This window comes from Trachymyrmex cornetzi, unplaced genomic scaffold (assembly GCF_001594075.2).
Source record: "Trachymyrmex cornetzi isolate Tcor2-1 unplaced genomic scaffold, Tcor1.1 scaffold105, whole genome shotgun sequence".
In the NCBI taxonomy this organism is placed as follows: Eukaryota; Metazoa; Arthropoda; class Insecta; order Hymenoptera; family Formicidae; genus Trachymyrmex; species Trachymyrmex cornetzi.
Window position 1 is genome coordinate 598,178 of NW_017295598.1, and position 24,142 is coordinate 622,319.

Below are 24,142 nucleotides of genomic sequence, written 5' to 3' on the forward strand. Positions count from 1 at the left end.
TTTTTTTTTGCAACTTTGTGACTCTCCCATTTCCTTACGTCACGCTGAAATCGTCAGATTTTGAAATGTACACTTTTCTACATGTAATTAACACACCATACCTTAATCTGACGCGCTCGAGTTTTTTGAACGATCGATTTTCTTTTACTAATCTGACGGACTCCCCTGGACCCCCGGCTCTATATAGAGGTTTAATATTTGGTGGGGGGTACTTATTAGGGTGCAAGCTTTCCCCCTTTATGTTATTCTGACGCGCTCGAGTAAATCCCAAAATCCCCGGTTGGCCTCCCCTACTATACGCAATGAGTATCTTTGAGTGGATTGTCCGTTTTCAGCTGATGAGTGAGAGAATACGTTAATACGACATTTCTCTTTTACTCGTACATTTACTTATCATTTATTAATTACCATATTGTACGATTTCAAATAAATTGAAATAGAATTTATATAAAGACAATTAATTTATCAATAGTTATATATAACTGTAATATATTCACACGCGCGCGTGTTTGTATGTGTGTGCATACACATCAGAGTTCTAATTTAATCTATCATGTCCCTTAATTATTTTTGAAGGGTAATCACATTAAATATAAAATATATTTAGAAAAAAGTTATTTAATTTGAAATGATCTTCCTAATTTGCATGCAAAAGCATTAAGATAGACTTGTCAAAATATTAATAATTTATGAAATATATTATACTTTATTCAGGTATAAATGTTTCATGAACTATTTTTAACAGTTGTACTTTAATATTTTAATGCACAGAATAATGAATTAAATCAATTGGTTAATCATTCAAAATCAAAATATGTAAAATGTTAATGTCTAATGTCTTTTTGAGGTGTGTGTGTTTATATATATATCTGGATATATATAACATTACATATATGTGTATAACTCATACACAATGTATTAAATATAATTACACTGTTAGAAATGTTCTTAAATTTCATTACATTTTAAGTTACACAATTTGAAATTAATTTCATGACATTACATCAAATTTAAAGTATTTATAATTAAAAAGTATATTTGTGTACATATACATAAAATTTAATATACTTTTCATGAAAATTTTTGAAATTTAATGTACACGTTCATTACATTTAAGTAACTACTGTAATTTAATTTTCAGTTAAATCATTCATTACTTTTAATTTCATTCATAACCACAAGCTTCATTTACATGTAAAGGAAGCTCGCGGTTACATTTCTAATAGTGTACTATATAATAATTATAATCTTTCATGTAAGAGGTACATAAGTAAGCGAATATCGACATAGGAGTTGTGTGGCTCAGTGGAAAAGTGGCAGCCTCGTAGAGCAGACTTGGAGACCAGGCCTCAGTTCGAATCTCGACAGGAGCGGACCTGATTTTCTCGTGCTATCGGTTATGCCTTATGACGAGTAATTTCGAGTGATGAAAATGTGTAATGTGAGTGACGAGTGCTAAATGAGTATTTTGCACTCATATACGTTTTTTCCCCTCAAATTTACGTTTTTACCACTCAAAAATACTCGTAATGTATAGTATACGTTTTTACCACTCAGATATACTTGTGTCCTGCATGAGTGCAATCCGTTTTAATCACTCATTTTTACGGAAAAGTTCCTGTTTGCCACCTAAAACGGAGTCATACTCATTGAGTAAAATGCACGTTTTCATCACTCAAATTAACCGTTCGCATGGGCTAAAAAGGGGCTAAAAACCGTGAAAAATTTTTATAAGAGTATAGAAATTTGAAAATTACAGTTTTCCCTATATAACAGCTACAAGAAACAGATATTTTAATCCATTATAATTCTTCTGTTAATGCAAAATTTTTCACTTTTTTACTACCGTGTTTCACAAGTTCTCGCAAAAAATGAGAATGAGATAAAGTTTGCATAAAACTGTTCTTTGTTGTTTGAAGGGTGGTGTTTTTGAAGTATTATAAGGAAATTTACATAAAGATATAAAAAATTTAGTGTTTAAAAATTTGATATACTCATTTATTGATAGAAAAATTAATACCGCAAAAGATAATTATAATTATATGAAAAGTATATGTAAATGGTTTTGTACTTATATAATATAATTGGTTCATACTAAATTAAAAAGCAATATGAAATTTACAAAATATTATACAATGTAGCTATTTTCAAATTGTTGTATCTCAAGAACGAAAAGTCATATCGAAACAAAACAAAATTTATTTTAAAGCTGAATTTTTGCTTGGCACAAACGAAATTGAAGAAAAACTTGTTGCTGATTCTATAACATTACGAAAATCCTCAAAATCGTTCTTTGCCTCTTTCATGCCATTTCTTCTCATGCAAAATCGTTACGATAGTGAAATTTGGAAAATGAATTCATGTTTAGCATATAAAAACTTTTAGGAACGATTACGTTCGTTCAGACAATGTATAAATACCAATGTATAAATACGGAGATGAGTGTAATTAACAAATTTACAGAAAGAAAAGATGGATTTTCTTAAAATTAGTTTAACCATTTAAAGGAGTAAGAGAGAATGCATAGGCCACTATACATATATACATATATATATATATATCAGTGGCAAATCCTGAGACGGCGTGCTTGGGAACGGTAGAATCTTGTTTCTGCTCTTATTCGAGTGGCTAATTAAATCTGAGATATTGTGCCGAGCGTAAAATTACTACTCGCAACGATGTCTGAGAATGAATAAGGAGCACTCTGAATGGCGGAGAAATTCGTCTCTGAAAACCCTTCCATGTTGAACGCGCTCGAATTTCACGAGCGAGAGCGAACGCACTTGCCCATTGATTATAGTAACACAATTACGCGCTTGTATAGAAACCAGTTTTAGGAAAACAGCTCGAAGATTGCAAAATTTCAGGTGGCTTCGTTGTAATGCGTATAATTAATTAACTTTTTAGTCAAGCGTAGCAATTAACCCATTATAACACCAAAGAATACAGTATTGTAATACAAATTGTAAAGACGTACAGAGTTTCGTAAATTTAGTGATCCTAGAATTGCTGGTACAAGAAACAAAGGATTAAAAGTTTATAGAATAAAAAGACATAAAAATTAAAAGATTTATAAGAGAATGAAAAGAGATATATAACACAATCATAGAATTCTATGACAAAATAAAACTTCTCAATTAATTTAACAAGTAGAATTTCCACATAGTTTAAAATTAATAGAACTGATCATCGATGTCTTAAAAATTGACATAAAAATTATAAATAAACTATTTATAATTTTTATCAATTTCTATCAATAAAATCATAATTTCTATCAATCTCATTCATTCAGGATAGTCCATCACAAAATGCCAAATTATCTATTCTAATATAGTCTTCTGTTCTTATTAACTTCAATATGAAATGATCAATAATATATATGATATCAACCAGTTGAGTTATTAATTTTATTATTATTATAATTTTTCATTAACTTGAAATTCTCTTCGTCGACTTCTTCTATCATTATTGTCTCATCGAGATACGAGTTTACGACGAAATGAGACCAGGAACGGTCTCACTTGATGTCTGCGTGCGACAGTGCCTATTTAGCTCCCGTTGGATTGCATGGTGAAAACAAGAAGGCGGCGCCGTGGAGAGAAGAGGTAAGTGGCAGGAGAAAAGAGGGCTAGGATTTGTTTGGCGAATCTCTGGCCTAAAACGGGACACAAATACAACACGAAGGGGAGATATGCAAAGTGGCGAGCGCTTTATGCAAAAGGTCTTCTGCCACCAATTCACTTTCTGCCCGGTTTATCATTCTACGTGCGCCCCCATGACTTCACGCGATAACCCTTTTATTTATTCTCATGAGACCTCTATGTAGTAATGCACTGTTGTAGACATTGAATGGATTTTGGCAGTGATTATATAAAGATGATTGAGAAACTTGTTAGAGGTATATAAAGGAAACAAGCACGAGATGAATGCAATTTAAAGTAAGTACATTGAGAGGAAAAATGGTTGCCATTACTTATAATTTGTAGTCTTATAATTTTCAGTACCAACTATGTGTAACATTTTTATGATAGAACTATAAATGTAATTGCACTAGTTTACAAGATTTTATGCAAGAGCGTATGACGACTATTTCTGGGGTAATTTTCGACGTTGAGTCTGAACTTTTCTCTTATTGTACCTATGTAAGTATATATATGTGCAAATGGACTTTAGAAATACTCTTAGAGCCTATTCTGGACTTAAGCAGACATTATCATACGATATGAATTATGACATTTTGCATTTGCAAGAGTTTTTGCATCTGAAGAGTTTTAAGCAAAATACGCAAGTACAGATAATCAATATCTTTAATATCATGAGTTTAAATAAACTTAGACTTTTGACAAATCCACCGTTAATTGTGGTCGATATTATTGGTTCGCTTAAAAGTTTGAAAAGCATTGGATAGGTATAAAATATAGTAGGCTGATGGCCCTCGCGCTGCACAAAGCCGAAAATCGATTCTAGCATGTTGTAAAAATTGCCGATAAAAATCAACAAAAAATAATAAGCGGCGTACCATTAAAAAAAAAAAAAAAAAACGAAATACAGTTGCATACGATTTTTCATAAAATAATAGCAGAACGTGTGTTCGCTATTCTTGGAAAGATTACGTAGGAGAAGTGTGTTGATTAACGATATCGTTCAAGAGATGGATCCAGTTCGTGTATTGTAAATTTGCAGCTACATTCAATCTGGTTTAACTAGACTATCAAAGCAGCAGATTACGTTTACACACACTTGTATCTTGTACTGCGAGATTCCTACGCGTGGCAATATGGCGTTTGTTCTCACGTCTCCATTTACATGGAACGTTGAGCGATAAAATCGAGATGGAACAATAGTTGAACACAATAATTGAACTAAACTTGATTTGAACAATTTTTAAAAAAGATTTTTAAAAAGATTGTAAATAAACCTTTAAAATTGCATTAAAATGTTTAAAAAATGGTAAGATTTTTTTTTTACTAATTTTATATATTTTTTAAATTAAAACGTCAAGCGTTAATCTACTGAATTCTCAAATGCTAATTTAGAAATTTCAATATCTATTTAGAAAAGGGGAATCTATATTTCTTTCTCTCCCTTTGAATATAACTAAGTTTGGAATGTGCGAAAACAAGCAATCACTATTAACTGATCCGTACAATTAAACAAAGAGTTCAGGACAGACTTAATCCTTTCGGGTGTAATTATCAATCAAAATGCACTGCTAAAACCTTTCCGACAGTTGCGACAAGACTTCGATATAACGCGCAGCGGTCCGACAATTTTCGTGAAACTTTTCCAATTAAATTTTCGCTGTTCTGGAGAAAAGTAAATGCTGCTCGGAACGGCGAACTCGTTCGGATGAGACTTACGACGACGCTCAGTGATTGATGGCTATACCTGTTTACCCCGGTAAGCCGCTTTTTCTCGCTAAATTCCTGCATAAGTACGCAGAGCTCTGCTCGTAAATGCTTTTCACTTCCGGTTGCGCCTCTTGTCAACGACACGTTAGACGAACAGGTTTTAGGAGAGGGATTGTGGACCTGTGGCACAAGCAGAAGGGATTAGACAGATTGCTGATGGTTAGAGAAAATTGCTGATAACAGATGCTCGGGAAAGAGAAATTTACGTTTATATTTCATAGGATGTACATATATTCTAGCAGAATGTATATTACTTATATTTATTGTATTTTTTTGTATATTACATTTTTTATAAATAATTATGTATTAATTTTTATATATATTTACTTTTAAATAATTAAAATAAATATAAATTATTAAAAAGTAATAAATATATTAAATTAATTAAGTAATTTTTTATAAATTATTTTTAAATAGTTAAAATATAATTCCAATAAATAAAGGGTTCGAAAATTTAATTTGCTTGTGTGCACGCCTAAAGTCTTCTTCTTTCCTAATCTTTAATTTTCGTCAGATAGCATTATAATTAAAATATCCGCAATTAATTTTTAATGAGAAAAGATCCATTGTAAATTTATATTGCACGATGCGAAATGCTATCGATTCTGTAAGGTATCGATACAAAGAACATATTATACATAATTTAAATATAAATTCAAAATGCTATGTAGATATAGCGCGAATTTATCGGACAGCGGCGATGCGACGTGCCGGTCTGAGTTGGGCAAGAAAAATTGTGGCTGTCCTGTAGGTAGCATGTAATTAACTCGAACAAGTCCTTTCATGTTTTTTTCTTTTCAGACTCTCCTTTTTTCTTTACGCGTAGCAAGAATTGTCAGAGCAGCAGCGGCGCTGGCAGCCGGCTGACACGGACAAAGACCGCAACGCCGCTGCGCCGCTTTGTTTCACACAAAAGCCCGCGACGCGTCCGGGAGCGAGGAAAAATAATGGGAAAATGTAATAAATCGCGTGATTAATTAACCCACATTTGCCTCCGCGAAACAAACCCCCGCCAAAGGGGGTACCTATTCCCGTCCGGATGCACCGTTGCTCGAATGCTATTATTTTATTTATAATAAAGTCAAAAATGCCAGGCATAATTTTATTAATAATTAGCAATTTGCACGTTAATAAAATGATTGCTTATGATATATAGTGTGTTTGGTATAATAGGTATACTTTTACATATTTATAGGTTGATCATGTCAGTTATTTATAAATCAACTTGTCGAGTTTAATCCAAAAAGACTTTTTTTTAATAGTTCGATATGTATTTACAGAAAGAGATTTCCTTTTCAGCATATTTTGTATGAATTGAAAGGAAAATAATACCCGACGCGTGAAAAAATAATAAAATTCATCGTATCGATAGACAAACAAAGAAATAAATCGAGATTTGTGTGGTACGCACGAAAGAATTGAGCGGATAAACCGGTAAATGTAACTTTTGTAATACATCCGGCACATCTTAAATTCTATACAACTATTTTCGCTTTATACAGTAATAAATAACGGTTGTCGATGAAATGCGATTCCGATCGCCTGCATTGCTATTTTGCAGTGACGAAGTATTACGACAATCTCGTAATTACATCGGCCGTTCGAACAGATGATATAATATAGCGGAGCGTTATTACGGAAAACGCGCTCGCCTCGTTCCGTGCAGATTGATTAATAATACACGGAGATATCCCGGCGCTGTAATTAAATTTGTCAGGCGTGAAATCTATATCGCGCGTTATTCCGATTTTACGCGCGTCGCATAGATCACGCAGAACAACGATCCTTACACAAGCTGGTCAGCAACAACACATCCACCGTGTTAGTACCAATGATATACATAATTCTCAGGTATACAGATGGAAAACTCATATTCTCAATTCTCGAACATTTGCGGTAATGTCATGGGACGTTATCGATGTTATTAATAACTAATGGGATGTTAATAAAATTTTACACGTATTATGAACGTGTAAATTTTCTATTTGAAAAATAAATTATTATATATATTATACCGCACCCGTATAGAGAAAACTCACTGATACTGACATAGATCTTCTAAAGTGACACCCCCTTCTTTCTCAAAAACTAACTACTGCACTTAATTAATACTAATAAAATAATGATCCGTTTAACTAATTAAAAAAATACCATGGTAAGTACAAACTCATAATTCGTGCATTTGTGGCTTGTTTCTTCTTCTAACATCACATCAGCTAAAAACGAATTCTACGAATACGAAAATGAAATTCGTACGATTTTCTTTTGCAAATTGCGTAGTTTAAATGATACTGACTATATTGTTGATAATATTACGTCGTTTTAAATGCTTGTAGTTTCCTAAATCAGTTTTATTTATATTATTTTTTCTCTTTTTCTAAGTTTTTTCATAATGCGATTTTAAATTTAAAATTGTAGGGGTGCAGCGTAAATCGCCACATCTGTTTGTAAAACAGATAATGAGCTAGCTTATAGCGTTTTTCATTGGCAGACGCTAGTGCGCACTCAGTGCACTTTAAAGCCGTTGTACAAAAATCGACGTAAAGATATACGTTTAATAACAATATATAAAGGAATTAAACCGTGAAATATTCGATACGTTTTATCGTGCTATTTGATAAAATAAATTTTGAGCATTTTATCAATTGAGATATCTCACTTTTATATTTTTTTAGAACAGTGTGCAACAGCTTTAATGTGCACTGAGTGCGCACTAGTTTTGTCAATGAAAAACGCTATTAATCTTTATAATGTTGCTTTAGAGTGTCAAATAGCTCTATTGGAGCTGAAGACAATCGTGTATATATGGATAAATTCTTGAAAAACTATCGCGTTATATATTTGCACCTTGCAAAACAGCATAAAGTCAATATGCACATAATTCAATAAAAATTTTTTATAACGAAGTGAAAAGATTCTGGAATATCTTATATACATTCACTTGTAAGTACTTTATTCAGATAATTCCTGTAAAAGACAAAAAAGAATAGAAATACGTAGCATTACTGCCTACCGTGTCAGTTTTGGAGTAGCCCATTTTGTCAGACGCTTATTTTTGCTTACTTTATGAAAAAATTATTGTGAAATTGCAAACAGTATTATAAAAACTGCTTATACTGTCTGACGGAAGACATTTTTTAGTTTGTACTTATGTTTTTAAAGTTTTATTTTTACCTTTTTGTTTAAGAAATATTGTCTAAAAACAAAGTGGTATGTCGGTATTGGTGATCTTCCTCTCTACTTCAAAATTAATAAATCTTAAAAAATTAAATTTTCCTGGAAAGGAAAAAAACTTTTTATTTTTTATCGTTACAGAAAATTATTGACAGATCAAATAATGTTGGCAAAAAAAAAACATTAATAATATCAACAATCGTTTTCGTTACAATCCTGAAAAACTATCCTTTTTGAGTTATATTGGCAATGCGCAAAATGACTCCAGTTTTCTCAAAATACGGATCAATTGCTATTATGAATCGCAACTTCGATTGAAAGGTCCTGCGGTTCTTTGAGTTCACTATCTTATTTCCATTCGACTTTAAAAGTTCAACTTTTCGTCGCTCACACGCTCTATCAAGATTCTTTCTTTCCTTCGTTTTATCGGAAAAGTCCCAAGTCTATCTCGTCTGCAAAATAATAAAAAAAATTCGTTTAAAATTCACGAGCCACGCTTTTTCGATCAAAGGCTTCATTTGATGCGAGCGTTTAAGCGCTGGAGGAACTAGAAGGTCTAGAATCTCGAAGACAAGGTCTACGAATTTGGGATTTAGAATTTTAGCACCAGAAAGAAACTGACACATAAAAATATGAAGATATAATTTAACATTGAAGTCGAAACCGCTTCAAAGAGAGATTTTTTTATCAAGATATCAAGAAAAAATTTATATTCTATAATGTTAATGTATTTATACATGGATCGTTTGTCCTTCTTCTTTATTGTACTTAATTATTTTCATTCTCTTTTTTAAAGAAGTTATTGAATTAAGGATAATTTTCTCACCAGATGTATATTCTAATAAGGATGCTTCTGATAACATTGAGGCGAAGCATTGAGACGCGATAAGCGCGGAGTTAATTCGGCCAGGTGTTATCATAGCCAAAATCCGAACTCAAACTGCTCCGGATGCAACGGTCCGTGAATGTTTGACCGCACAATATTTGATACTACGTCCGTAGATATTCCACTTCCAGGATCTAATCGTGGCTCGACCCAGATAATGGTTGACAGGAGAGCTGCAGAACTGTTCGCGATTTGAACGCCCGCGGATTTTGAACGAAACCTGATATAGAAAGTGCATCCGTCCAATCAAATATGAATGCATAAAATATACATACAGTACATTTTTCAATGAAACAATTCTTCGCGATTACGCAATATCAAATTATAAATATAAATTATGCTTTCGCGTACTTGCGCACTTATTGAAATCTAATACTCGTGATTAATTTATCATTGAAAGATAGTAATTATTTGAAGTGTTTTAAAGCCATTGAACAACATGCTTTTAATAGGTCAGGTTAATTGGCATATTTATCATATTTGATTTTTAATAGATGCTTAGGAATGAAATAATTCATATTATATATATATAAATGTATATTATTTTATATTAATGTACAAACATATTAAAATTTACAAGTTATTTGAGTACATTACAATACGCAAAATTTTATGTCATTACTATATATGATATATATAAAAATATTTTTTAAATAAAGTTTAAAAAATACATATTAAAATGAATATGAAACTTCAAGGATTTAATTTAGGTCAGGGAAATCGAAATCGCGTATGTAATGTCGAGCGTTAATTAAGTATAAATTGATAGTTTGAAATAGCATACGTTTAAATACTTTATTAAAGTTTTAATTCTTTATTTAAGCTTTGTGTACTTAAATATTGATTCATCATTATTTCAAAGTCATGGAATAATTTTTCTTTAAAGGATGATGTATTCTTTATCAGCGACGTGACAAATTGGAAAAAATAGCCAGGGATTGCTCGTCAATCCCATTTGAAATTGTATTCACTGACATAGGTGCAAACAAGTGGTAGATTAATATCACGTGACAGTTTAATTGGGGCAGCGTGGATTAAACTGGCAGCGTGGAAGGGTCAGCTGGACATTTTTCATGGCCAAGCCAAATAAATAGGACCATCCGGGTCGGCGGTCCTGACGAGCAGATAAATTCCTGTCACGTCGGCGTCCTGTTCCCATCTCCGAGAGCCTTCTGTCCCGTCGATTTATTCCAAAAATTGCAATAAAGTTAGCTCTGATAGCGAAGTGATTTTGCTACACCGAAAAAAAAAGAGGCGCGAAAATTGGCAACTTGCTTTCAATCGCGTTGCATTTCAGTCTCGATTTGTACTATTGATTCGATCAGCTGGTGCAAGAAAGCGAACAATTGATCAGAAAGTCGAGGATCAAGCGGCATCACATCGAGAGCAACCCCCGAGGATGCCTCGTCCTTTACCGCGAAGTAATCTCGTCCCTGACGAGAAATGAGGGCGCGAAAAGAAGCGAAGGGGATTCGAGGAAAAATTGAGGAAGGATAATATCCTCCACATCCATTCTACAGGTCGCAGTTACGCGAAAAGGTACGAGGCATCCGTAGAAGCCGGTTAAGTTCGTCCTTATTGTTCTGCGAATTGGATTCGGCGGACTTAGACAGGAGGCTTCCTGGAAAATGTTGCGGCCGTATCGTCGCATTGGCTGGCTAAAGATATCTTCGATCCTCGCTTAGGGACTCTCGCACAGAAAGGTACTTACCTCTTACTCTTCCACAAACTTTCGCAGTGGCTGTGCGCTAACAAACTTATGTGAATCCTTTGGTATTTACGCTAAATCGCCTATCTAGTGTGCATTCAAAGGAAATTTGCGTGTTTAAGTTCTTAAATGGGATTTTCAAGCTCTTCCACTTTACTTGTGAATCTTGGAGTGTTTGGGTCATGCGTTTCTATCTTACACTTAACTTCATGTAAAATTCGTAAATTAATTCTTTATTACGTATTACATATTACAAGATTATTTAGGTCTCGAAATGTCAGCTAATTGAATTCTCTGAGATTAAACTAAATCTGAGAATTTTCAAAAATAAAATTTCGCGATTTATGGTTATTGGTTTATCGCTTGAAAATTTAATTTTAAATTTCAAGCAAAATTGAATCTCAAACTTTTACTCTTATGGCTTTCATCTTTTAGTTAAGCTGTTCCCTGCACTTATTCTCTTCAATTTTTGCAAATGCTTCAACTTTTTATGAACTTTTCTTATTAACTAATATCTTTTATTTGCGTTTCAATCACTTATACGATCTGTTATTATTTCTGATAGAAATGTCGATTTGTAACTCTATAACGTTATCTAGTTCTATCTCGAAGGGTCACTCGGATCCACTAGGTGGTCTTCCGACGTTCCTTCCGTTTCCGGGAGAAACGACTATGGTGCAACAAACAACCCACAGGTTATTTGTCTTCGTTCAGTATACCGAGGAAAGCGGGCCAGAAGAAGGGTGGGTGAGTAAGAGGGAGAATGAAACATGGAAGGGATGAGAGGGTTATGAAGAGAATTCGCGAACGCAGCCGCAGCTGCGTCGCACTTTCGAAAAAGCTCCTGCCAGGGATTTCGTTTAGTCTCACGAAGAGACATGAAATTTCACCCCCGTCCCAAGAGAATTTTTCATTTAGCCCGCATTATTTATACGCACGCTTTGGCTACCTCCCAGAATTTTCCGTGAATGTTTCATGCGGAAATTAACGTGCCGCGTCTGCATCTTCTGAAAATGAAACTGCTTGTCCTGAGGATTTTGCTGAATGTTGCATTATGAAACCATTCCAGGTCCAAAAATAGATGTTATTTATTTCCATGAAATTTATTCTTGACCTAAATGTCTAAGTGGAACATTTTTGTCTGTGATTTAAAAGTATCTAGAGATTTAGAGTTTTTAATTTACAAATGTAAGAGAATAATTTTATAAATGACTATTATAAAAAGTTACACAATTTTATTAATTAAATCGGTACATTAATACTTTTAATAGCATTTCAAGTAATTCTTTATCGTCATTAATTTTTTAATTAAATGAATTTGCACTTGATACATATATTTTTTAATTTATTTGCTTAGCTTTTTAATTGTTAAATTTTTGCAACTATCCGGAATAAATAAATATTTCTCTTTTATTTGTTGACTCTTAATTATAACTTTACAGGTTTATTCAATATATTTATAAGCGAATCAAATTTCAGAAGTTACACAATTTTATTAATAAAATTGATTTATTAATATCTTTAATAGCATTTCAAGCTTCGTTGTTATTTAATTTTTTAATTAAATAAATTTACATGTATTTAATAAATATATTCATTTATTCGTTTTGTTTAGCCCTTTAATTATACTCTCCAGCACGCAAATTCTCTTCGAAGTATCGTAGTATATATTCCGAAGTTTTTTTTTGCGCTGAACACGACGTCGAACAGAATTTGTGTAGCACATCAGAATTTTGAGCAAATTGGAGTGAAATTGCCAAAAACTGCACCTCAATTTATTATTACACTCCAATTTACTAAAAATTCTGATGTGCTACATCTATTTTGATGAACGGTATCGTACGTGTTGAGAGTGGAAAAATCTTTGAGGTATGTACCATGGTATTTTGAAAAAAAGTGATTTTTTATTTAACTGCATAATTATACAGAAAGTCTAAAATCCAAATAGTCATAACTTGATAAAAATAAGTCGTACGATAATAAACTCAAATTTATTTGAAAGATCTTGAATTGTATTTATAGGTGCCATAGATTTAGAAACAATTGGTTCTCTTTCTCTGTAAAAAAAAATACTGAAAATGGCTGAAAACGCCATTTTTAGCCCATTTCACTAAAAATTTTGACGTGCTACGTAAATTCTGCCAATGGCATTTGCCAACGGTGTTCAGCGTGAAAAAACCTTCGAGATATATATGTACTATAGCACTTGGAAAAGAAAAAAAAGTGACTTTTCATCGAACTGTGTTATTAAATCTTTGCATTGTCCTATGTGTGAAGGAATAAATAAATATTTCCCTTCTTGTCTGTTAATGTTCTTCTTAATGTTATTCAATTTTTTAATTAAATAAATTTACACGTATTTACTAAATATATTCATTTATTCGTTTTGTTTAGTCTTTTAATTATACTCCCCAGCATACAAATTCTCTTCAAAGTACCGTAAATAACTTAACTCATTAAGGACCGATGGTCGATTTTTCTACCAAAAAAAATAGATCAATTTTTTATATCGCTTTGGACCAATGGTCGCAAAATCGACCACCTCCTTCCCCCCCCCCCCCCCCCCATCCCCCTCCTGCCTAAACGACCAACTCCAGGGTGAAAATTTTTGGCAAGTAGGCTCCTTAAGGTCATAGTAGCTTGCCATTAAAAGGATTTTAAATTTTGAGAAAAAAATTTGTCTTGGTCCTTAATGGGTTAATTATAACCCTTACATAATTATTTAATGCTATGTATTATAATAGTATGTAAAATTTATAAGCGAATAAAATTTTGCAAAAGAATTAAAATGATGGATTATTGCTTTTGAGAAGCATCCGAGAGATAAACGGAATTTCAATAAATCGCTTGAAGGCTGCTACAAGCGTACAATGCACTTGTATACACACTCGTCGGGAGCATAGTGGCGATCTTTCGATCGATCGATTGGAAAGTGGAACTGGTATTGGATGGCGGCCTCTTGGGTCCTCTTCGCCAGCATCAGTCACGAAACGCCGTTTTCTGGCTAGTCAATTTTGCGGCATTGTACGAGAAATATGGCGGAAATGGAGTTCTTCCGTTACGTTCCGGGCTCTACGAGATACACAGTCCCTTTTCTTCCCGTCAATCTCGTAAGAAAGCACCACGTCGTGAATAGCTTTCCGATGCTCGCACACGCTGCCGTGTCTTCCTGTGCCTGTCATCCTGTCGCAGTGCATTCTCTTTTAGATGCACCTACACTATTCTAACATCTACTGACTGCTGCTGGACCGTCCAGCTATAAATTGTTGTTAAAGTGAAAAGAACAGAAATCGTATTAAATATACACGAAATATTACAGCATTAGTAAAATGTGGAGGATATCCATAACAATAAAAAAAGGAAATAATTGCTTTAATAAACTATAAAATTTTAGTTTTTTCTCTTCGCATCTATATGTATATATCTGCTACTCTGAAAATGGAGCTCCTCACGATCTCATTAACTTAATCCGCAAAAATAAGATGAGAACCTCCTAAGAAATTAATCCAAACAAAAAACTCTTTACATCCAATAATCCGCTTTGAAAATGAAAGACCTTGCTTACAAATTCTTAAGCTGTTTTATCCTTAATTTCCTGTATTCTTCTATTCTACTTATATTAATTAGATATAGAATTATCAAGCTATTTTGAGTAAAGTTAAGTTACCACGTTATTAAATTAATAGATACAGCTTGTGTCAAATGATAGGATTAAATCCTATCCCGTAGGTTCAAGCTTCCAAGAATCTTATCATGTACACGTTGGAATCGTATCGTTCTCGCCCGAATTAGCTAGCAAACGTATCGTTAACTACGATGCTACATAGTGTAACCGTTATTCGTTGCTTTGAATATAGTTACTGGAGATGCTAAACGAGTCTGCAGGACTGTACATTGTCCAACCAAGACCTCGACTTATGCCGGTAGTCGCGTTTATGTTTGCCACCGAAGTTGGTAACTGGTATCCGGCGACCAGAGACTATTTGAGTTTGCCAAGTAGTAATAATTGTTCACCAGCACTGTCTAGACGATAACGGCATTCCGCTATCGCTAAAATAGTCAGTTGTAACCCTGTAGAAAGAGTTGATCTTTTCAAGGATAGTCTCTTGATGTAATCAAATTCCAGTCTTATATTTTCTTTTCTCGACGTGTTTCTCGCTCAAGAATCCACGCTGCAACAAATTTGCGTTATACTGATATCGTAAGCAGCAATGGCATGATAAGATTAAAAGGTTTTAAATTAAGATTAGTTTTTGTAATTGGCCGTCAGCATGATATAACTTTCGCATTTTTAAATAAAAGTACGAATATTACAAAATATTAAATACGTTTAATAGTATATTGATTTGTATGAATTTATTTACATTCATAAATAATTTGGATAAAATATTACAGATAATTTTATAAGATATTAATTGCATCGTGAAAATAATAATATATGTTTAAAGATAATTTTTACAAATTCTGAAATGATACTGCTCTTCTACAAAAATTTAAATAAATAAATAATTTAAAATTATAAAATTATAAAATTTTACTTTTACTAATTTTTTATTAATTTCTATTAAGAATTTTATCACATCAATTTTAATTTCAATTAGCTTGAAAATTTTGAAAAAGATTTCTTGGATTTTTTTCTTTTTATTTTCCTTCTTCTCTTTTCTCGTCTAATTATGTTTAGCCCATGTTGGGTTTAATCCCAGTACGTTACAATATACATGAAAAAAAAGTAAAGAAAACAGGAGAGAAAGCAAGATATAACGTTGCGTTAAAATACAAAATTAATGGCGAATTAATTATGATAAGCTAAAATTCAATCTAGAAATAAGTCGAATAGTAACAATTGGATTTAAAGTTACAAAAGTTGAAAGCAGTGAGAAAGTATATTGTTTATGAAATAAATATGCAAAAACATATTATATAAATTGGATCAGTTTAGAGAGAGAGAGAGAGAGAGAGAGAGAGAGAGAGAGAGAGAGAGCAGATTTCTGCATATTTATTTCACAAACAACATACTTTTTCAACTTTTGTAACTTTAAATCCATTGCTTTAAACTTTTGTAACTCTGCATTTATTGTTACTATTCACTTTATTTGTAAATTGAATTTTGATTTATCTTATTTAATTGTTATTTTTTAAATATTACAAATTTTTTAGAGTATATAGTTTTTAAGATAATATTAACATTTATATAATTATATTTGTATAATTCGTCTCTTCTCCAGTTATGTATTTTACATATCTTTTAATCTTTTATACTCTTTATAATAATTAATTTATTTTTAAGCGTAGAAATATAAAAAGTAATCGCAAAATGAATATAAAATATTTTAGAGTACCTTGTAAAATATTAAATCTTTACCTTAGCTTTAATATGCGTATGCAATTGTGTTTTGATTTTGAATCGCAAACTGATTCAACATCGATTCTATTTGAAAATTAATTAGCTAATTATTAACAAAGAGCTATAATGAGTCACTCAATTCTATACAATATCCTCAGCTGATTTGACAATTTATTAATGACCTGATTTAGTAATCTAGTTGACTGCCATATGATTATCATAATCTGATATTAATAATATATATTATTATACCCATGCGTTATGTAAATTTCTCTTGCTCTTTATAAATAACAATTTATAGTCAAGTAATAGTAAATTATAATTATTAAAATATACATTTGTCTTCAATAAATATATTATTATTAATTTTAATCTTAATATATGTTATACAAAGGTTACATTTCTGTATAATTATTAGATAAACAAAGAAATAAATATCATATTAGTGCAAACTTAAATACAATTGCAAATACATTTGAAACATTTTTTACACTACATAATTGGACAAATGTGTTTGTAAAAATTAATTATGTACATTTTTTTATGTTTCAGGACACTGCGAGTAAAACTTAAGGGAACTAATATTCAAAATTTAATTAATTATTAGAAAAGAAAAATTGTCGCAGTTGCGCAAAGTTATAGTAGATAGAAAAAAGAAGAAAAAAAAATACAAAATGTTCGCGAATTAAGATTTACAAAATGAGAGACACGATAAGAATTATAACATTAAAGACTAACTTTTTTGAGAATTAATTTATATTTGAACAAGTAAATTGTAATCAATTATTCTTACTATTATTGAGTGTACAAACAAAATGCTAAAAGACGTTCTGGATTGAGCCTATGCCGACATTGTTCAATTCGAGAGGTCCCAGGAAAGCGAAAGGAGTAATCGAAGTCATGACTCATATAAATGGTAAGATTTATAATTTTACAAATACATCAAACATTATGAAACATGATATAATTATTACAACGATATCAAACATTAGAAAACAGAAGATAATTATTAAATTTCATTATTACTATTGTTATTAATCACCAAGTTATTATCATTGTTCTAACAATTTAACTGACAAATTTGATGCAAAGAAAGATTAATCTTTGTTTTGAATAATATTCTTACAATTTTATTTAAAATAAATTGTTTAAAATATATGTATGTCAGAGTAATCAATTAAGCAATTAAGTTTAAACTTTTTGGTATCAGATTTTATTTATATCTTTTGAAAAATATTTTCGCATAACTTTTGATTCGTAAATCAACGAGATGGATTCGCGGCAAGATGGCCGCGTCGTTGATAAGGAAGAGAAATTATCGGGGCGAGTGACGGAGCCGAAACAGCTTATCTCCTTTTTCCCCGCCACGTGGATCACGAGGAAAACGTGGCATCGTTACACAACGTTGAATTTCCTTCTCCTCTCCAGGCCGATAAGTACTGATTTCCATAATGGCTCCACGTACGAGTGCACTCACTTATCCCCTACCCTTTCCAGCACTTCTCTTAACCCCCGACCCACTCCTTCTCAGCAACCGTTCATATATATAGTATGTACATATATATGTTCCTTCTCTATCCCCTCATAGAAACTTCGAGTCTCCGTAATTTTATCTCATAATGTGAATTCAAGACTCGATAATCGCATCGAGACGTGATTAATTTTTTGATTTACGCTCTCTATGTACGCCAAAACATTGCGACGTTTTTGTAATAGTGCCAAGAATTCCACTGATGGAGTCCGGAAATATTTCAAGTTTTCAACGCATTCTAGTTATATTAATTTTTTTTAATTATTTAATGGCTGATTGTGATGGATTTTTTAATCTTTACATATTTCTTAAACTCGACGTTTAAAATTATTCTCTCTTCTTTATTTATATCCTTCAAATAGATGAATAAATTATCTTTCAAACTGCTCACTTTTCGATTATCTTACTTTAGTACTCATAACATAAAATAGATTAAATTACCATTTATATGTTTTTAATTGTTGATCTTATTACATTTTTCATATTATCATTTCTTATTAGATAGAAATTAAATACTGAATATTAATAATTAATAGTAAATATAAAATACATTAAAGTGAGTATTTATGTAAAGCTGTAGAGAGATATTAAACAGAGATTAATTAAATTTACTTCAAGATATTTAATTCTGTTAAGATATGGCAAACGTACGATGTCTACAGAAAGTGTTTCTCCGCGCTTATCGAGTCTGAAACTTTCCCCTTCTCGCGCTTATCCATCGCATTCAGCTCTTGTCGCTATTTCCTTCGGCCATTTTACTTTATCTTTCATCAAAGAGATGCAGATGAAACTTTCTGTCGCAAGATTAGAATTCGCTAATAATCGAAGAACGAAAAAGGTGGAATTACTATCGTGTATCCTTGGAGAAACCACCCTCAGAATATCGATTACCCATCACATTGAGATGTATACTCGGTTATTCGTTCTATTTTTTTTTTTTTTTTAATATCATTGTCATTTTCCAATAGAATCGATGTAACCGCGGTGCGTATTAATTAAATATTGATATAGTTAATTGAACGGGCACGTTAAATAAATACGCCACCAAACCAGCAACGAGAACCGCCACGTCCTGGAAATTAAAACTAACAAAAACACGAAATTAATTGATGCGATCGAGCGAGCAATCGCGTGCGAAATAATTCGCGATCGCAATAAAGTGCAGCTTCAATTGTTTTAACATTACTTATAACAATTTCAAATTGGTATTAATTACTGTTATTATTATGGAATGGTATTATGAGAGAATCGTTTTGTTGTCTTCTTATATATGTGTCATCGTAGTTTACTATTGTATTAACTTCAACTTTGTGTCAGTATTAAATTTAAAATATATTATCGGTATTAAGTTTCACATAATAAACTTTTGTAATATTAATACAGAATGTATCTGAAATAACACCCACTAATCATACAGTGCTTTTTCTAATAAAAAACTAGGTCGAAAAGTCCTCTACCATTTTGCAATTTTTGCAGTTAACGAGATATTCATTTCTAAAGATTGCCGAATAAATTAATAAAATCGATGTATAAGAAAATTTTATGATATCTTTCAGTGTTTCTTGTGAAATATTTTTGAAGATGTTTCTTAAAAAGAAAATTCTTAAAAATATCTTAAACTTGTCTTATACATCGATTTTAAACATTTTGCTTATTTGGTAACCAAAAAAAAGTATTGCGAACATTGCAAAATGGTAGAGGACTTTTTGTCTCAGATTTTTATTAGAAATAGCACTATATGATTAGTGCTATTAGTGAGCGTTATGTCAGATACACCTCGTATTAACATTAAAAGTTACCGGCGTTAAAAAAATTAATTAATTATTTCCGTTCAGTATTTGTTTTTACCAATAGAAAAGATTTCTCCAATGTTATTGTTCTTCGGCCTATTATAAAATAGGATCGATATATTCATTGCTAAAAAAGGAATATTTTTATCCTTAAAGTAAATATTTTCAAGTCTAGAATAAAATGATCAAGCTCATTAGTTTCGCGCCAAATACTATTGCATAATGGCACTAGCCATTGTCCGTTATAATATTGAATAAAGATTTATTCTAACATAAAAAGATATATAAACTTAAATTTATATATATTACTCTTGTCTCAAGATAATAAGTGAATCTTGTTTAATGGGGGTAGGAGAATAAAAATTATTGATCTAATTTTATAGTAATATTTTATTTTTATACTAGAGGAGACTGGGGATAATAGTAACATCGTTAATATTTCTAAAACTATAATAGATATGTGTATACGGCTGCATGATAAAATTCTGTAGATAGATCGGCATTGAATCGTTCGTTACGTGCTAGTTTTCGCGGAAGGTGCACGAGTGCAGGAACAAAAATTACTTTCTTCATGCATCAAGTAAGTTTTATTGCGTGCACAAAATCTAAAAAATCTTTTTCTTTATAACGAAGGTATAATGTATTATCTTAATACGTTTTAATAATTATCTGCGTTGATGGTTTGCACATTTGGGTTGATTTTTATCTAGGTTTTATTTAAAAAATTTACTATAAATTATAAAATAATACATAAAATATATTAGAGAACAATAGTAACATCGATGCCTGGGGTCAGTTGTAACGTTACAATTGTCTCCGAACTTACTTGATTTTATTTTAGTATTATTGACAGTACGAAGTTATTTGTATTTTTCTTTATAGAATGCTGTTAACAAGAAAACCCAAGACAAATAAGAGAAAAATTATATAAAAGAAGTGCCTTTATACAAACAGACATTTAAAGAGGTTATAAAGGACCTGTTATCCATTCGTGCAGCTGGAAGAAAGAGTATGACTTATATAGTTGTATTATGTACTTTTGGTAAATGTGATACAATTATCTCCCCTCTACTGTTACAATCGTCCACGGGGTTGAGACGGTTGTAACAAAATTCCTCATAATCTTTAAACAAACATAACTTTTTTCTAGTTACATAAAATAAATTAAACTAAAGAAAATTTTGTAGCTAAATAAATTCTACATCTAAAGATACATATTTTTTAAATGTAAATATTATATTTTAACTGTTATAACACTTTAAAGTCAAAATGTTACTTTTGTCCCAGGTCTTCCCTATATAAGGTTGCGATAAGGTTAAGTACTTTGAGAATATTTTTTATCTCGTTATATCGAAAATCCTTTTTTAAGAGATAGACTATTTATATAAATTGCAGTTATTGTGAGGTTTAAGATAGTTTTGTTGATAGCATGTAAGAACAAAATGCTGTAAATAAATAATTATTAAGTATTAATTTTTAATATTAATTAATATTTAATAATATCATAAAGTATTAATTCTAAAAATAAAGACATAATAAAATTAGAGTATTTGTGTGTGTGTGTGTGTGTGTGTGTGCGTGATTTATAATCAATGATTTTTGAAGCTGCGATGTATGTGTAATATTTTCAGAGAAATCTATTGGGATGAGGGAGACTCGACGGAGTTGTAATTAATCGTGCAGGCGTAAATGAGAGACGATCGTTGCGGGACGCGGAGGTGATCCATAGATCGTGTCGGGCGCGATCAGTTGCGGTAGCGCAGGCGAGGCGGGGGAGGGTGGCAAGATGGAACTCTTCCTGATCCTCGTTTGCCTGATCGCGCCACCCGCCCTCTCGCTCTCCATCAAGAGTAAGCTCAACCCACGGATCGTCCAGACGCGCTACGGCGAGGTGCAGGGCATCACGAGGTCCTTCGAGTATGCCAAATTCCTCAAGCCGATTGACGTATACCTCGGAATACCCTACGCTACACCGCCAGTCGGTAGTAACCGCTTTTCCCCAACGAGAGCACCGAGTCCTTGGGAAGGAGTCAGGTAAAATGTGTTTCTTTGAAGATAAGAACCGACATCATTTTAATCGTGGTGACAGTTTAATTATAGATTCAGTCCTAATTATGGATCAAGTTACAAAATTAAATATTGTACAGATATACATATGAAGAAATAGTTACGAATATTGTTTTTCGAAACTTTGAGGTTTCTTTTATTATAAACTATGCAGAAAAAAGTCATGTCAAGGGTAATTAATTTTTATTTTTATATGTAAAGTCGATCCATTTCTCTTTCCAGTTAAAAGCAAATACTTTCAAATTTTATAACAAGCATGATCTTCTCGAAATACTTCAGATGCCGCGCAATCTTCTTAACTCGAAGTGTCTGAGAATATCGCAGGATATACAACATTCTAAAATTATGCCGAGATATTCCTTGGCAAATCTTTTAAATGCCAATGTTATATCGCTATCTACTTACAATTACATAACTACCAAAAAATTTTTAATTTTTTAATAAAAAGTAATAGCAATGCTGAATTGATTTATTTTTATTTGATTTAATGAGAAAAATATTATAATTAATAACTTAATGACAGAAGTGCAGAAGAAAGTACCACATATATTTTCAAGATATCAATTTAGGTATAATATTATACGTCTTATAGTTAAGATACCTTGTAGTTTAATGTATATGCATCCCGAAATACATTCTCGTCGACAATGTTCGTCCTTATTGAACATGGCGACGCGTATTCTATACGAAACTTTGACCGTTCAGTTCGTTGTAACGCACGAACGATTTCCGATTTCCTCTGCAGATTATCGGACTCGGTGGGTCCAGTCTGCCCCCAAAAGCTGCCGGACATCGCAAACGAACAGGAAGCGCTCGAGCGAATGCCTAAGGGTAGATTAGAGTATCTGAAGAGACTGTTGCCTCATCTGCGTAACCAGAGCGAGGACTGCCTCTATCTGAATATCTACGCACCTGCAATGGGTGAGTGAACGTAAACCCTTTAGCGATTCAATCGCACGAGCAACTTTGTAACCGTCATGCGCGATTAGGTCGATATCTCCTACCATAAATAAAATTTTCAAGTATCTGAATTTCAATAATAAATTCTAGATAACTCGAATGTCACAGAAAACTGATGATGATTTAGTACTCACAATGATTTCTTAGAAGAAAAAGAATCTACAACTCTTATGATGAAAAATTAAACTCTTTTTTTCATCCTTTACTTGAAGAAATTCAATTTAATACTGGAAAAGATTTATTTTGAATATTGAAAGCATTGAACGAAAGTGTTTGTAATACTCAAAATAAATAATTAATCGCTACTTTCTCGCATTAAATTCCTATTATTATTTAATAAGGAATACTTAGAATGTTATTTAGTTATTAAATTAATTTTTTTTTGATGGTTAAATAAACTTCTCCTTTAAATAAAAAAAATAATGTCCTTCCATAAACAGATTATGTATATTGAGTTTAAAATGTGTATTGAATCTCTTTTTTCGTACACTGATTGTGAGACATTACCGAACTATACTGAAAGGAAGTGTAGTTAAACCGATATATCAAGTATCAAAACTTCTTTATATGTCGGGCATACGCTCTCTGCTCTCTGAAGTCGCAACCAGAGACGATGCTCTCGACACTACCTCAAGGGAAGAACTTTGTAACATTATTTTGCAGAATTGCATTCACTTTAGTAGCGTATAAAGTCCTAAGTTTCTCCAGATTTTTAAATATAGTGAAAAGATAGTAAAAATGTTCAATTTAGACTTAATTTAGAATGACAAAACTTTTTTTTTTGAGATCGTAAAATTTAAGTTTAATTGTATACAAAAGAATGCTTAAAAAATAAAATAATTCATCTTTTATTCTCTTTTAATGTCAAATAATTTAACAATGATCGCTTTTTAGCAAGTAGCGTTGTTAAAAATGAATTCTTTAGCGAATAAATTATTTTTGCGCGTGGATATACATAATGAGTCCAATCCGTCAACTCTCTGGAAAAAACGGAATTTTAGATGGGCATTAGCAGATGAAGTAATCCTTACTGGTCGTCGAGCCAGCAGCGTTGAACGAATGGCGCGGAAATCTACGAGTGGTTGGGGGTAAACGGAAGGGCGGGAAATGCGGGAAAAGCCTGAGGCAGGAAAAGCCGCTCCCGGCAAAGCAGGACGTTTTGTTCGTTACAGAGTGTCCCGATTAAAAAACGATTTTTAAGATGATTCACTGGCGGTCCAAATTGAATCGCTAATCTAAGTTTGAGGGAACTTTTCGCAGAGTTGGGGAAG

At 32.1% G+C, this 24,142-nt stretch overlaps 1 protein-coding gene across 2 annotated transcripts in view; it reads left to right on the top strand.

Annotated features, from left to right (window-relative positions):
- The window catches only part of NLG-4 (neuroligin 4), a 66,306-nt gene extending 43,466 nt beyond the window's left edge, over nucleotides 1-22,840 (top strand). The window contains exons 2-4 of one of the 2 annotated variants that reach the window (XM_018504907.1): nucleotides 17,076-17,439; nucleotides 21,476-21,878; nucleotides 22,657-22,840. In XM_018504907.1, coding sequence (XP_018360409.1) covers nucleotides 21,631-21,878; nucleotides 22,657-22,840 — 432 coding nt within the window. In that variant the 5' untranslated portion in view covers nucleotides 17,076-17,439; nucleotides 21,476-21,630. Of the gene's footprint in view, nucleotides 1-17,075; nucleotides 17,440-21,117; nucleotides 21,159-21,475; nucleotides 21,879-22,656 lie in introns of those variants that run through there. The other variant, XM_018504916.1, reaches the window with a different exon arrangement.
- The last annotated feature ends 1,302 nt before the right edge of the window (nucleotides 22,841-24,142 follow it).